Below are 16,102 nucleotides of genomic sequence, written 5' to 3'. Positions count from 1 at the left end.
CCTGTATAGATTTACCATGTCATTACAGAATGGTGTTGCGTGCAATTGATAGCCCAAATAGTCTAATGTTTTTGATAATGTTATTATTAGGTAACGAAAATTGTATATTAGATAAATACTGTGGTAGTTTTTATAGTTTTTGTAGTGCATTATTTATTGTATTAGAGAAAGAAATATCTTGAATGTTGACTAAACGAGGAAATCTATTTCGATTCACGTTAATTGGCGCCATACGTATCGAAGTGTTTTTTTCTATGTTCGTTTTTGCTCAGTCATTTGGGCAAATTTGCGTTGCCAAAACTTTAGTAACATTAATTGATATTAATTGATAATAATGTTACAGGAAGGTGATTGCGATGAAAGAGATTGAAGACATAATATAATATATAAGACCAATAACATGGTCTTTAGGCAAATTGAACTGATTTATCACTCATGAAATTACAGTATCTTTTCTTTTTTCACATCGTATTTTTCACTATAATTTTAAACTGCATTTTATGCTTTTGAACAGTCTTATTTATTTTATTCGAATTATACTCATCAAATGATATGCTATGAATCAAAGAAATTATTTTAGAACCGGGGCATTATTAGAAACAACAGAATGGCTATATACTCTGATGTTATATTCAGATCATTGGTACATCGTTTACATTGTTATTAATTGAATAATTTTAACTGATCATTCGAACCACAAAGTTTTATAAAATCTACCCTTTGTTAGCCGAATATTAAGAGTTTAAACGTTGTTTCTCTCCATAGAAGATGTTTTATTCAATCCCGTATCAATAAAGTTTCAAAAAGAATATTTCACTGTCCTAATATCAAGTAAACGTCACAAGATACATTTGTATTTTATCGTTTTATCATTGGGCCGATAAGTATATCACGGAATAATGCGCAGTTTCAACAACGAGAATAATTGTGGCAGAAAGTTTATCTTAGCGTAACTTTTGTATCCTCAACATATTCATTGTCTTTGATTGTTACAGTTTTTTAATACACATTATATACAGTTATATAATACCTGCGTTTTAGATGTATTTCTTGTTTTGTAGAAATTATTCATATTTTACAGATGAGTTTGTATATCTTTGTTTGTTGCATGCTTGAATTTTGACTGAGTATTATGTTTCCGTGGGTGGTGTCATACATGTCTAATTAGGTGTGTATATTTGTGAAAATAAAGTGATCCCGAGTATTCGCGGGCCATTGGAATAGGCTAATGTTGTATATAATAATAATAAAGATTATGCACAACTACGCGAGGCAACGTTTCTAGATAATTACCAAATGTAAATAGTAGATAAGCAAATGTGTGTATGATTAATCATGACTTTCGAGGATATAGTACAAGACAGCACTCCTGAATTGATATGCCATTCGGTGTACATTTATGCGTTCATTGTACATTTAATAAGTACATTGATGACTAATAAACATCTTATATAACTGTGCCTCTATAAAAATATGTCACGATAATTTTCAAACTAGAAAGAAGGAAATCCGACAGGTCTATTCCCAACGTATACACATGAACGAGAAATCTCTTTTTATTTCCATGTAGTTGATAATCATTAAATTTTTGTATACTCACCTCTCCTTGTTGCAAGACGACGACGATACTTTTAATAAAACTTTCCGTATAGCGAGCGAGATAGAGAAATAGAGAAAGAGACAGATACGGATCCTGCTAAAAGTAGAAGTAGCTTTCCGATTCGAAATCTACTAAAAGTCCTTGCAATTAGTAACGAGATACCACATTACAGCAGTTTATTGGGTGTAATATTTCGTACAACAGTGTAACAGAGTAAAATTCCTTACGGATCTCCATACATTGACCATCTTCGTCGCGGTAACGTCGTACAACTAGACAAATAATATCCGATTTCCGACGATCTGTTCTCAGCCTCAGTGCTTTTTTGGCCGATCGTGCAACGATTGGTCGCGTTTTGGAGTCCTTGATGCGTAACATTGCAGTTCCATCCCCACGCATGACATTGTAATTATAGTAGGAAGCACAAAAGATCGAAATAACTTAGTATCCTGCCAATTCGGCGAACGTGGAGTCCATCTCGTCGGCGAGTGACTTGTATCTATCCTTGTTGATGCCCAATTCGTCTGGAAAAGTTGATAAAATAATCGAATTGCTGATATATTTCCTTCTTTCATTTTAGTAACATTTTACATCTAACGAGTCGTTTTACATCTAATCAAGAACGATCCTACGAACTTTCTACTTGATTCTTGTGCATTTGCCCGGTAAACAGTTGCACTTCGTTCAGAATTGGAAACGTTTCGGGTAACTCGGTTCAACGAGCTTTCGTTTACCGGTCAAGCACGGATCGATACACTACTTATTTTAATGAACCTAAGTCACAGTTTGGAATTAATGTGAACATAGAGATCATCAGAGTTTGTTCGCTATTGAAAGTATGTTAACCCCTACGCAAAAAGAAGTTATATTAGATGGAAATGTTATGATGCAACGACATTCGTTCTAAAGAAAAAAAAAAGAAAAAGAATAAAAGCACACTTATAGCTTGATCAAAATATAGGAATGTCGTACAACGTGGTGTATGTCAGTGTGCTCGTACAATTCGAAATTGTACACAAAATGCATCGTGTGATAGGAAATGTTAAACGAAGCGGTTAATACTTTATCACTTTACTCGAAGCATGTAAGTATCGTGAGGTGTAGTATACCTTTGCAGGAGTCTAAGACAAAACAGTTTTACAAGGGATTGGTAAATGTACCTGACGTACGACGGCCCACATAAACGTGCGAAGCTTTTTGTTTTATTTTATTCTGTTAAGTGCCTTGTGTGTGTATGTTCATGTGTTCTTGTACGCGTATATTAATAGACAATGCTTAACGTAAACGACAAGTACTAATTAATCTGTTTTTATAAAAAAAAAACTAAGCAAAGCGCTCCCAAATCGGACGATTGAAACAGTGATCGGGCAGTAAACAAAGAAAGAAAAAAGAAGGGAAATCACAAGAGAATAAAATGGAACCAACGGAACTTTAAACATGAACGATGATCGATAAAAAAGAATGATACTGTCGGTTTTACATGACCGTGAGAACGCAAGAAAAAAGGCAAAAAAAAGACGGAGAATGCACTTTTAACATCTCCTTTGTTGGTTTTTCGGTCGTAAAAAAGTAAAAATTACGCCCAAATTTGGAAGCTATTGCAGCGGAAAAGAAGAAAAAATCAGCTAAAGCGGAAAAGTATCTTTGAAAGAGAGAAGATAACGATACAGAAATAGCTAAATATGTTTCGTGTACAGGAATAAACGAGAAAATTTGAAACGACTATGGATGATATTTTTTTTTTTTTTTTTTAGTAGCCAGAAAGCTCAGAGAATGTCTTGTCCAATTCTTCGCAAATCGTTTTGCGTTTCTCCTTCTGCTGGTGCAATATGTCTGCAAAGAAAATCAGTTGCGTTGCACGATGAAGTGTCGCTTGTTAACGCGGATATCTATTAACGAACACTACCTTCGTAATCTCTGTAACTATAAAGAAATTTATGCGAGTAAAAATGAATATTTTTTTTTTAAATCACTCTCTTAGTCATATTCAGTGGAAAGTCGCGGCTCGACTAAATTTATCAACGTAACTTGAAAATATTCGTAATAATTAATCGACTTGCGACGTGTGCAGCATGTACTAAAGTGTGTTTGACGTTATTCAAGGTTGGCAAATTGGCCACGAGTCTTTGATTGCATTCCAGTAGAATTGGATAACGGAAGCGTTGCTGTCAATTTGCCAAATTACGTCAGACACCCGTTTAGATTCGGTGCAAAGTACTCTGAGATCACTCTGCAGCAACGGAGTAGTAAATATTTGTAAAGAAATAAATTCGTTGCTTATTTAAGAAAATACGCTGCTTAAACGATGTTAATCCAGTAAAGATGGTGTTAGAACGAAAGGAAGTCATTTCGACTTTACCTTCGAGCCTGTCGACCTCCTTCTGCAGTTTCTTAACAGTTTTCTCAGCAAATTCGGCACGGGCTTCAGCTTCCTTTAGTTTCACTGTTAGGGTCTTGAGCTGGCGCTTGAACTCCTCGACTCTTTGATTAGCCTAATCGAATCCAGTCGGTCAAATTGTTTATCCGAAATGCGTTCCCAAACACCGTGAAAAATCGACAAACTCACCTTCTCTTCGGATACTTCCAAAGATTTCAAGCTGTTACCGACCACTTTAAGTTCCTCTTCAAGTTCCATGATCTTGCTGTAACGTTGTAAATAATATGCTTTAAGTAAAAACAATTATTTACGAGTAGACTGTGAATTTTTCATATTGTTGTAAGTAAACAGAATAAAATGGAGATTCATTTTACCTTCTAAAATTTATGATACAAGTACTCACTCTATCGTTGGTACTTTACCTACTTTTCTATGTTATAAGGATTCTATTGCATCGTTAAGTTTTACGTAAACGCATAGAAAGTCGCAATCTATTTACGAATAACATTCCTCGGGGGCAACTTACGCTTCACCAGACTTGACTCGATCCTCAGCGACTTCCAACTCGTCTTCAACAAAGGCCAGCTTTCGCGATACTTCGTCCGATTTCCCATCAGCGTCCTCGGCAAGCAGACGAGCCTCTTTCAGTTGATTCGTCAGCTGATCCATCCTCTCTTCATCCTGTTGCGCGCGGTTTTCCAATACTTTGCACATACTGCAATTACGTTCATTAACATAATTACGTTTCTATCTATCGTACAATAGTTTCACGATCGACTTTCTCAACATTTACCGGCTAGATTCGTCGGCAGCCTGAGAAGCTTCGGCCAACTTGGCAGTGGCAGTGTTCAATCGTTCCTCGGATCTCTCCAAGTCCTCCTCAATCAATTGTACTTTTCGGTTCAGAGCGGCGACCTCGGATTCGGCCTGAAATTAGAAAGCTCTCGTGACTCATTGGCCTTTTAAAAAAGGGGGAGCACAGGGCGAAACAGATGATCCCTCGTGTTACGAGACACCATAGCTAGCGTAAAACTGCGTCACACTGAGTCATCGATCTTAAAACGAAGGTATAAAACTACGGTATAAATATAAATAAAATTTCTCGGCGAAAAATTGACTTGGACCTGGTCCAAGGTAAACTGGAGCAATGACAGAACTAGGGCGAAATCCTTAATCGTAACAGACTAACGGAAACATTAGGTTACTCACGTTAGTCAGAGCTTTCTCTTTTTCTTCGAGATCCTTGTTGGCCTGATCCAGGGCTTGTTTGTTGGCTTGAAGGTCGGCTTCAACCTGGGTAAGCTTCTTTTGTAATTCACCGACTTCCTCGTTGACCTTATCCGCGCGCATATTCGCCTCCTTCGCCTGTCCTTCGCAGGCATCGGCTTTATCCATCGCATTATCCTTTTCAAGCTTCATCGCTTGCATCTTCTTCTTGATCGCGTCCATGGTGGCGGCCTTTTTCTTTTGCCGGCTTCCTTCAAGAAACTATCGAGTTCACTGAAATTTTCCATGATCCTTTCTCTTAACGATTGGTCGAACATCGTTTCTAGTGGTCTTTCTGATTAGGTGTTAAAAATTTCGAAACACTTGAAACGTGGCAATCGATGTTTGTCTGTTCGATGAAACAGCATAAACTTGGATTTCTCGATGTTAGTGGAATTATATCAACGGGTTTAGTCTTGGCAGACAAATCAGACGAGATTATCGATTTCAGATAAGTCGTAAGGGGTCTTTTGTTCTTCTACGACGCGATAATCGTCTCGTAGAAATATATCTTTTACACTTGCGAGGAGAAGATTTGTATAGAAGTCACGAGTCACTCACTGCGAACATACACTTGATAAAAAATTAATATACGTCTTATAGTCTTAAATACGTAATTAGAGTCAAAAGATGGGTCCATTCGATATAATAATTAATTGACCGTTTAAATATTTCAACGAACTCTATGAAATACACGTTCGAAATAAATATCTTGTAATTTCTATATATATTTTCGGTTTTGTTTCAAGCTACATCAACGTAATCATGGCAATTGCGTCTCGTTACAGCGTTAATAAAATTTCGAAAGGTTTTGCATGACACATATATGCAATATACGAAGACAACAGGATAAGAGGAATTATAAATCACATTTTCTCCGCTATATATCTTTGAACTTAGCAAATTCTCTGCTCTTTTAATTGCGTATTTTATGTGAAAATACTCTTTCCAGACGTAAGACGCTATCGAAATCAAAAGACCAAGAAGAATGCGACGCTACCTCCTGTGATCTTCATATTCGTACATGGTCTCTACATGAATTCGAATACTTTGATGATCCACCGTATACATATGTTTCACGGCTGTGACTCGTCATCGTTTTAACCCTGAAAATAAACGGATGGGTCCGCGAATAAAGTAGGCGATGGGCTTGCATATTTTCACGATCGTAGGGAGTTCTGCGAGTCATAATCCGGCAGATGATACCGTCCGGCTTCGCGATGACGAGGAACGGGGCACATCGGTGCGTCTACGGAAATAGCATCCATAGGCAGGCTCTATAAATATGCGCGGAACGACGAGGAGAGGACGGCGGCCGACGTTAGTGAGGCCGCAAGGCGAGGAGTCCAAAAAGCACGAGCGTAACCCAGAAGAACGAGCTTTACTTGGCCGCCACCGACGACCGACATTCGATCTAACTGCCGCGTATTAATAGCATTTACGAAATCATCGTCGCCACCTCGCGATCTCGCGGTTCGATCCTGCATATTCGGTTCTTGGGATTTGTCAAGCTATAGGAAATGTTTCTTTTTTTTATTTCACTCGTTATGCCCAATTTCTCCAATTGGAAGTACAGAGAGCAAGACCCGATTAGCCTTTTACTTGTGAATAGAGTAAAGAATTTATACAATGCACCTCGTATGAACAGATATATAAAATATACAAAGTAAAGTAGAAATACTCGCGGTGGTGTTAAACCGAACACGCTGAATCTGATCTCCATTTCGGCCCCGTTTCTTTAGCTACGTTCACGAGCATACGAATTTGCATAACGGTCAGCAGTGTACTTATCGCAACAATATCTGTGATATTGTTGTTAACCTATGACGAATATATCGATCAATCGATCGATCGATCTTCGATCGACGAAGCCTGGATTAATTCCGGGGACATGTAAGTTACACGATGGATATATTTCGTAGTCGTTGGAATGTAAACAAGGTATAAGATCGCAGAAGGGATGGGAATATTTGAATTCATTAAATCGATTATTCGATAGCTGAATGACCACATTCGACCCTATTTCAGGATATTATTAGCACCTGGAAAGTTTTGGCATTTGGTTACCCATGGGTGCCAAAATGACATCACTGACCATCATTCTCGGTGGTCGATAACAACAGCGAATTGGTCGGGTTATTTAATAGCAAACAGGCGTTGTTAGATGTTTAGCGGATGAATTTTGGTTGCCTTTAAGGTTTAAGCGAGACTACGGAGATTAATGTTGTAGAAAGATCGTTATGCGAATGCTACTTACGACATTGCGTTTTGTTAGATCCAAAAGTAAATTCCCGAAGCGTTAGCAGAGCTGTTGTTAATTGGCAGCGGTTAATATGTTGCAAAAGCGCCCCGGTTCCTTACACCGTCGGTCTTCCTGCAAGCATTTAAACCACTAGTATACTTTAATCGCGTAGACAATTTGGTGTATCGATGCAGATAGGATGAATGATTGGATCGTAACGATTGATTATAGTTAATATCGAGTTGGGCTTTTCAAAATACGTAGTATTCGTCGAATTCACTAGGCAAACGTTAGCGGTTGAAAATAGCACACGTAAACGAAACGATTCGATGATGGCAACCGGTTTATTTTTGCCACAAAGTGGACCACAATATTTCATCTTTTCGGGATTTCTCATTAACATCTATAACATTTTCGTTATCTGAAATTTTAACGTTGATTATAGCGAACGAAAAATTGTATCGTAAAACGAGGTACTAACATGACGTACATTTGTTAATGGTAAGCAGTGTTATGTTAGGATTAACGCTACTTACAAGCATCGCCAAAGCAGTTTTTTTGTGAAAAACCTTCGAGACGGATGCACCTCGAAGCCAAAGCGGATTAATTCGCTTCCACAGCCTTCTCCGTGGCTGGCACTGTTTCGTTGCAAATCAAGTATTTTCTACGTGCGTTTTTCAACTTGAAGCTTGTTAGTCGAAGAAGCAGCTCCATTAGTAGCGTAATAAATCTTCGTGGTAACAAAAATTCAACGATTAATCCAACTATACAGTCTTCTTTCACCGAACGGTTCCATCGTCGAAGATGAAAATCTTCGACATCCTCAAGTTTCTCGCACTGGTGAATTTTGCACCAGTTCTCACGCACACGTCCATCCACATCCTTCCTCCCTTTCTTTCTTTCACACTCGCGTCACGATCACCGATCCATGGAGCAAAAGATAGCCGAGCATCGAGAGAACGAGAATGTAGAAACAGCCAGAGAATAAAAAAAGAGAAGCGATCGGTCGGGGAAGAATTTCGTGATAATTCACTTACCTAACCCGAGCGAGTAGAGTGGCGCGAGTCGAGTGTTCCGAGGGTGCTTCGTAAAGCTTCTTGCTCGACGAGGACGCTTGTAATCGAGGCGAAGCCGAAGGTGGGGAGCCCAAAAATGGACCGCCACAGAAAATTCTACGGGGGTGGGGTCCTCCGCGTTTATTTTCTGCTCGCGCCTCCTCGAAAATTTCTCTCACCTTCCAATCGGAAGACACTGGCTGGATTCAGTGATTTTCCAATTTACAGATCGATTTCGAATTACGAAATATGTTTATGATAAACCGTTCAATTTATCTTATCGGTGTTCAAGATAGATTTTATCAGTCGATATTGTTATTTATCTGTTAGTAGATGTAAAGACAATTAATTTGCTCCCTCTACGTTGAATCGATTTATAGATATACATTTATGGCGTACATCGTACTATTATATATATATATATATATATATATTTATAGATAGATTTCGAATTGCGAAACGAAATTTTCCAAGGAGACTAGTTTAATGATCTTAACAATGTTGAAGGTACGTTTTAACGATTCTGTTATTAGGTGTAGAAATCAATTTCGTGCATTTCTAATAAAGATATTGTTTCACTGTATATTTTAAAGCTATCAAGTATTAATCTTGACATTCTTAAAATATGGCATAGATGTATAAGATGATCTCGAGAGGCAATTAATTTTCAATTGAAAAATGAAACTAAAAGGCGATTCATTTTCAATCGAACTGACTGCAAAACAAAATCGATAAATTTGTCTAAATAGAGCACATCATTAATTCGACATCTAATATATGAAATCATTGATTATATTAGTGGTATTAGTATTATGATATTAGTAGTATTTTTATTATACAATGTTATAGGTCAGAACATTAGAGAATCGAAACAAAAGAACACGATAACGATTTTAACGATTCGACCATGGCCTGTTTCGTTGTTCGTTACTATTTTCGAGTGTTTTGCAGCGTGTTATACTTTATACACCGAATAGGAGCTTTTAACTAGCTACAATCAGACGGTCAGAAATAATAAACGTCTAGCTTGGTAGCTCGAGTAACAAGCCTTGAAAAAAGGCGTAAATATGCGTAAGATTACTAATCGTAGATATTCATCGTGATAGTGTTTGTGTCCTCTAAATGTATGGACCATAGAGCCACATTCATTACGATTAAAAATATTTTTCGGTTGCACTTATGCAACCTTGTCTAGTCCACATGAAAGATCACGTCTGCTATATATGTAGATCAATAATATATTAAATCGTTCTCCCAAGTTCGAAGAACGATCTTTTACCTTCACTTTGTTTCCATACGAACAATAAATAAAATTTTGTAACATCGTTCTGCCTTGTTAGAAATGTCGCTATGAATTCGGTGCTTAAAATATCTACCTCTTTTCCGGCACAGAATCAAAAAGCTTTCAAAAGTTTGCAACAGGATTGTCAAGTGTACAGGCTCGTTTAACGTTCTGATTGATCTAAATAAATGTTTCACAATAAATGTCATTTTTATGGTCTATAATACAATACAAAATTGTTAGAATCTGCAATAATATTTTATAATTTAATAGTCGAAAGTATTGAAGTTTTACTATGTGACGTAAAAAATTATAAAGATATAGAGATCAGAATTATAGTGATTTTTATTTATTATATAGATTTATTTATTGTGATTGAAGCAAAAAATTATAACTATTTAATCTGAATATAACGCAGTAATGTGATACAACTAAAGACAACAAAATTTAACTACTCAACTTACTAACAATTTACTCAACAACTAACAATTTACAACAACTTATGAGTAACGATTTAACCCGCAACTAGTCGCAACTGCAACTAGTTGCAATTCACTGCAAACTCCAACTGCAAAATTATAGACTACTTTTTTTTTTATCACAAAGGATATAACCTAAGAAACACGAAGATGGTACTCCGCTGGGGATAGCCACCCACATGTTATATTATTATACCACTAAGCTATAATATTTTACCAAATGTCCTACTGGACAAATTGTAAAATTTAAATAAATAAATAAAAAAACTACAGTTCGATATAAAAAAAAACTTTTTTTTTACGTGGAGGGAACTTTCATAGGCATCCGCGTTCTCCGGGGAGAGGAAAAAAAAATTTTTTTTTTTTTTTAGCGTGGGAAAATCTTCATAGACACCTATCTCAACGCGCGAGGCGGGACCAGGGTGCCGGATTTTTACCGGCTAAAAACCCACGGGCGGGCATAAGCACACGAGTGACGCAAACCTGGGGGTACTTTCCCCCAAGCACTCATAGAAAGTAACTACAACATGGTAGGCAAGGGAGAGAATTCTCCCGCCCTCTTGCCCGTTATACATTAAAATCCTAAGAGACTTGGGGTTTCCCCTTTGCACAAATATATGCCCAGGACGGTTTCGAACTCGCGGACTCTGCATTACCGGTTTATGCCCTTTCGAGCGTACCTACAGACCCGCCGAATATTTACTAGTTGTTCACTCATAACTATCTCCATCAAGTTGTCCTTATACCAGAGTTTTCAGTGTTGCTACAACAGACACGTGTTTTACAGCTGTTGACCCAAGATGGTCACGTAAACCTTTTTTAATTATAGAATGTCCTAAAAAGCCACATGCATACTGTCCATCGAAATTTCCCACTTCTTGGCCCGTCAGCACTTTTATTGTTTTCCATCTGTAGATCATTGGAATTTCTCCAAGAGTTTTTCCACGATACTACAAAGATGAAATTACAACGTGATCACTTGTTATTTTAACAGATCTGTCAGTTATTACTATAAAAATAAATTCTTCATTATGTCAGCAGGTGGTATGGCCCAATCCATATCATAAATAGCATCGCGAACTTTGTTGCTCTAAAAATTACTTTTGCAATTGTGCGTAAATGAAAACATGTATCACAATTTGAGATCAAATTCATCTTGCATAATGATATATTAGCTACTAATATTAATAAGTTAGTAAGTTACAAGTCACAGGTCACAAAGTACTTTTTTATAATTCTACAATTTTATACCACATGGAATAATCAGTTGTCTTTTAATTCGTAAAATTTACATATACAACGTTATTTGTTTTACTACGAATCGTGCTTAGTTTTTTATTATAATACCGATAACTTGTAAGATCAAAAATTTTATTTGTAACATTAAATTCATTCTACACGAGAGCGCAAGAAATTAGAAAAAATCACTCTGTTCTTGTCCTTCTCGCGACATTAATTAATCACCGTACCATAATATTATCATTAGACACAGAGTAAAAATCTCAAATAAAATCGTCGTTTCTACTATTCCGTGCTATTGTACTCAAAAATACATGTAGCGATCGAATAGAAACGAAAAGCAGTGGCAACTTTCAACGTCATCTCTTTCCCAAATCAACAGTATAAATATACCTGCATAAGCATACAGCACAAATAGAAGCTTTTCCAGACGGAGTTCATAGAGAATGGATCTATCGTAGAAAGCTTGTAGATACTCAAACATAGTATTATCGAACTTATACAGAATTATAAGAAAATCATGTACTGGAACAGTTGGTTCACTGTTTCAGCAAATCTCCAATCAAATAATAAATTAGAAAATTCGATACTAAGAATTTCAAAATTTTTGACCACGAAAAATTCACATTTATTTGTACTCGTAAATTTCGTGGTGACGTCCAATTAAATTCTCAATAATTTTATTGCATCTTATCTTGAATTCTTAGTTAGACATGGTGTTCCTTTTCACTGCCGTCAATGAGAATTATAGATTTTTAGTTCGATGACAAAGTATCTCAAATTGCACGCCAACTCGTATCATCAATCTTGAGGTCAGTGAATGAATAAACGAGTTGTTTGATACGCTAGGGATATGGTGTACAGTTTTTGGGAGGATAAGTCGTACAATATCCAGTCATGATTCCATTTTCCTATCTTTTTGCTTTGAAGATTGTAATATACGAAACGTAAAACATCTAATTAGTTTTTCTCCTCATCGATCTTTTTCTGCCTTTCGATACATTCCTATTATTATTACATTTCACACATCCCCTTTAGTTGTTCGAATATGAAAAACATAACTATTTCCCAGTAGAAGCTTTCAAGAGCAAAATTTCTTTAAAGTTTCATAGCTGATCGCAGACGATATGATTGGCTAAAAAATAGGCTAACAAAAAAACTATTGGTATCTTTTTTCACTTCCCCGAAGTCACAGAGTTCCATTTAATCGATTGAGGGTAAAATACGGCGTCGATAAACGAAGAAATGGTCGAATTTGCCGTGGAAATGGATAATGATTCATCGGCTATTATCTGTCTCCCCTCCACGAGGGGAAAATTAATAAGAAGTAAACTGTAGAACACGCAGCACCATCAGTCTGCTTTCGTCGGTCGCAAGAGAAAGAAGGTCGCGGTTTACCGATATACTTTGTTTTGAATAGTTTCATTGACGGAAGAAGAGGAACACAAGTGAAATGTGTCGCTAAGGGCAAGTGATTTAAGCATGTACATATATGTTATTCAAGTTTCATATAATTTATTGGAATGCACTTCGGATACTCTAGTGCAAGTTTCCAGTGTTTTGAAAGATTTGTTTTTTTCTTTTCCTTTCTCTAAGTGAACAGTTATTACTCTATTCGGAAGAATCGAAGAAAGACGGTTCTATGTTAAGAAATTAGCCTTTGTTTTCACGATTCCTGGCTCTGTTGGAACACACTGAACACGGAGTAAGAAGTCTTCAGTAGCTACAACATAAATGTTTCTCATAATTTTTTACCTACAAATATAAAGGAAAAAAGGTTTAGGCGAAACTGACTGTCATGAAGGACTCAAGGTTGACGGAGATGACGTAAATACTGGTAAATTCGATCGGTCTCATAGCGCGCCTCATTAACATCAAAAAAGCTCTCTTAACGTTGTTATTTAACGATGTCCAGTCGCTTCTGAATATCACATCAGAAAGTTCCAAACTCTGCACGGAAAATTATATCATTTTACTCAATTAGTTGCAAAATTTCCAGAAGGTGGGATTTCCTGTCAATGGACTGCGGATATTTATGTAAATTCATATTCTTGTGCATATAATTGGAGAAGTAGAGCTTCAGCACAGTTGTTTCACCTACGAAAAATTGTAATATTACAATATTTTTATATATTTGCCTATTTCTTTTCACGTTAAGCGCTTTCTATGCATTGATGGACCTTTAAATTTCTCATAATTGCATAAATATCCTTAGTCTAATTATGATACGAGCATTTTAGACTGACAGGAAATGTGAAGTCTCTATACGTATACGTATACAAACGTATACGTGTGATGCGTACAGGAAATCCAACCTTAAGGTTTTATTACATTCTTCGTCGTAATGTTGAACCTTAAGCTTGACTTCATTTCCGAACCAACAGTAGTAAAATATCTGCATCAACGAGAAGTTCATAAAGAGGATCCTTCCTATGATGTTCGAATCCATTTCCATTTGTGTTATTTGATAAAGGTTGAAACAGATCATACACAGACTTGTATAGAATTGGAAAAACATGATTGTTCTAAATTCCTCGTTCACCATTTCGCTAAATCTGTAAGCTCGTAAATAAGAAAATGTTACAGTGAAGAAGTTATACAGGGTAGTTGGTAACTGGTGGTACAAGCGGAAAGGGGGCGATTCTACGCGAAAAAAAAAGTCGAAAATATAGAATAAAAATTTTTCGTTTGAGGCTTTGTTTTCGAGAAAATCGACTTTGAATTTTCGCTCGGTACGCTCGGAAAAATGAAAAAAAATTTTTTTATTCTACATTTTCGACTTCTTTTTTCGCGTAGAATCACCCCCTTTCCGCTTGTACCACCGGTTACCAACCTGTATATTGTATTTCTCTGCGAAGTTATCAAAAGAGAAATAAATCGGCAAACTGACTTGTATATCTGATTGTGATGACGAACACACAGCTTCACTGAGTAATTCTGGTTCGATTCGATGTTCTTTAGACGATGCTCTAGTATTTCGAATTGGCAGGTAATGTGAATTAGTAGGCCACTGTACAGAGAATCAGTAGCGACGCATCCAAAGGAGCATATCGTCGTGAATAACGACTGATAAAGCAAAGTAAGCAGAAATGCAGATGCAGACGAATAGTCGTATGGTACCCATGTTCGATATGTTAGTTGTCTTTTCTTATACGTCAGAAGCGATTCCATAAATAGATAAAAATTACTAGTCATGAGTATCGTCATGTAACCAAGTGTGTTCCAGCTAGAAGAAAAAAGAAAATAGAAAAATGCTTTCAGTCGAAGAAGCATTGTCGATCAATTGAAAGTAAGTTCTTATTTAATGCAACAATCTATATTTTTGTAGGTAAATATATAGTTATCATACTACTAACACAATTTAACCTTAACATCGAAAATTATTTGTTGTATTAGCCAATATTATTAGACGACTTATTGCAGATGCTTTTGTGTATTCGTTTAGGTTGTGGAGGATTGTAAATAATGGTTGTTGGAATAACGAAGTAACTCGTTGTTGAAATCGCCAAGTGTATTTAAAATAATAGATAAATAAATAAATACAGATAATTTCGTTAAGACGCTCGTACTAACAAATTTGCTAAGACAGTGTATAATCGCTAAAATACTCGCTAAAAAAAATTAGATCGCTGATAGATACTCAATAGATACTCGTAGATACTCGCAGATACTGCAATTCTTACAATCGCGTCTGTTTATTTATACTGGTTGGGAGAGAGTCGGAAAATTCAATATCGTTTTTGTTCGACGGTTGCACGTAGCGGCGACACTGTTTTGCCAAGAGTTTATTATTACATTGTGTGTATCCTAATGACATTGATACTCCGAGACAAAACAACATGATATGAATTGTCCTCTAGCTCATGTGTTGTTACAAGTTCATCTAATCATATCTATATACATGATAGGAAGTTTTCATTTCAACAAACTTACTCGGTAACTTTGTCGAATCTCAACAAAATTTCGAATTCTTGTTGGTTCATTGGCAAAAGTGGCTCTTTCTGTAGAGTGTCGCGCAAACGTACGAAGCTTTCGCGATACATCAACATAACGGAGACCTTGATGGTTGTGAGAAACGATCCCATCGTCACGTGAAAATTATCACTGAAGTCGTCTATGTTTTCTACATTGTATATCATATCCATTATTAAACAAAGAAAGAAAGTATTCAAGACCAGGAGCGAGAATACCGTATAAATCTTGTACAAAAATTTTTTGCGGGGTGTTTTCCACGAAGCCGGTGGTAAACAGCCGCACAATGTGAACAATAAGAATGTCCATCGTAGTATATGCATGCTTGATGTGAAAACTTTTTATTATCACGCACTTCCTTTGTTTAACCGATCCTTATTTCATTATAATAACAGTGAAAGTAAGTATGCAGAGAAATTATCGAAAATGTAGAAAGAAGTGAGTTATACGCTACTCTCGAGCAGTTACTTCGACTCTTGTTCGAAGTTAGAAATGTAACTGACGACTGTAAAATCAATTCCCTCTTACTTCTTTCAACAGACTTATTTTCTACTGCAATTACCCTTCGCTGTACGTATCATTACTATAAT

General features: G+C 36.5%; 2 protein-coding genes across 2 annotated transcripts; both read right to left on the bottom strand.

Annotated features, from left to right (window-relative positions):
* Window positions 1-1,747: 1,747 nt before the first annotated feature.
* On the bottom strand, window positions 1,748-8,911 carry LOC117216351 (tropomyosin-1). The gene is made up of 7 exons (XM_033463004.1): window positions 8,523-8,911; window positions 5,187-5,477; window positions 4,771-4,904; window positions 4,504-4,692; window positions 4,167-4,242; window positions 3,960-4,092; window positions 1,748-2,124 (listed from the first exon to the last, which is right to left on the bottom strand). The coding sequence occupies exons 2-7, from the start codon at window positions 5,424-5,426 to the stop codon at window positions 2,042-2,044; spliced, it is 855 nt and encodes a 284-aa protein (XP_033318895.1). The 5' UTR covers window positions 5,427-5,477; window positions 8,523-8,911; the 3' UTR covers window positions 1,748-2,041.
* Window positions 8,912-13,240: 4,329 nt separating this feature from the next.
* Window positions 13,241-14,133, bottom strand: LOC117216630 (putative odorant receptor 92a). Its single transcript, XM_033463506.1, has 2 exons — window positions 13,894-14,133; window positions 13,241-13,490 (listed from the first exon to the last, which is right to left on the bottom strand). The coding sequence occupies exons 1-2, from the start codon at window positions 14,083-14,085 to the stop codon at window positions 13,320-13,322; spliced, it is 363 nt and encodes a 120-aa protein (XP_033319397.1). The 5' UTR covers window positions 14,086-14,133; the 3' UTR covers window positions 13,241-13,319.
* Window positions 14,134-16,102: the final 1,969 nt, after the last annotated feature.

This window comes from Bombus bifarius, unplaced genomic scaffold, assembly GCF_011952205.1.
Source record: "Bombus bifarius isolate JDL3187 unplaced genomic scaffold, Bbif_JDL3187 scf7180000010271, whole genome shotgun sequence".
Taxonomy (NCBI): domain Eukaryota; kingdom Metazoa; phylum Arthropoda; class Insecta; order Hymenoptera; family Apidae; genus Bombus; species Bombus bifarius.
The sequence above is the reverse complement of the archived record's forward strand: the minus strand, read 5'-3'. Positions and strand labels throughout refer to the sequence as shown.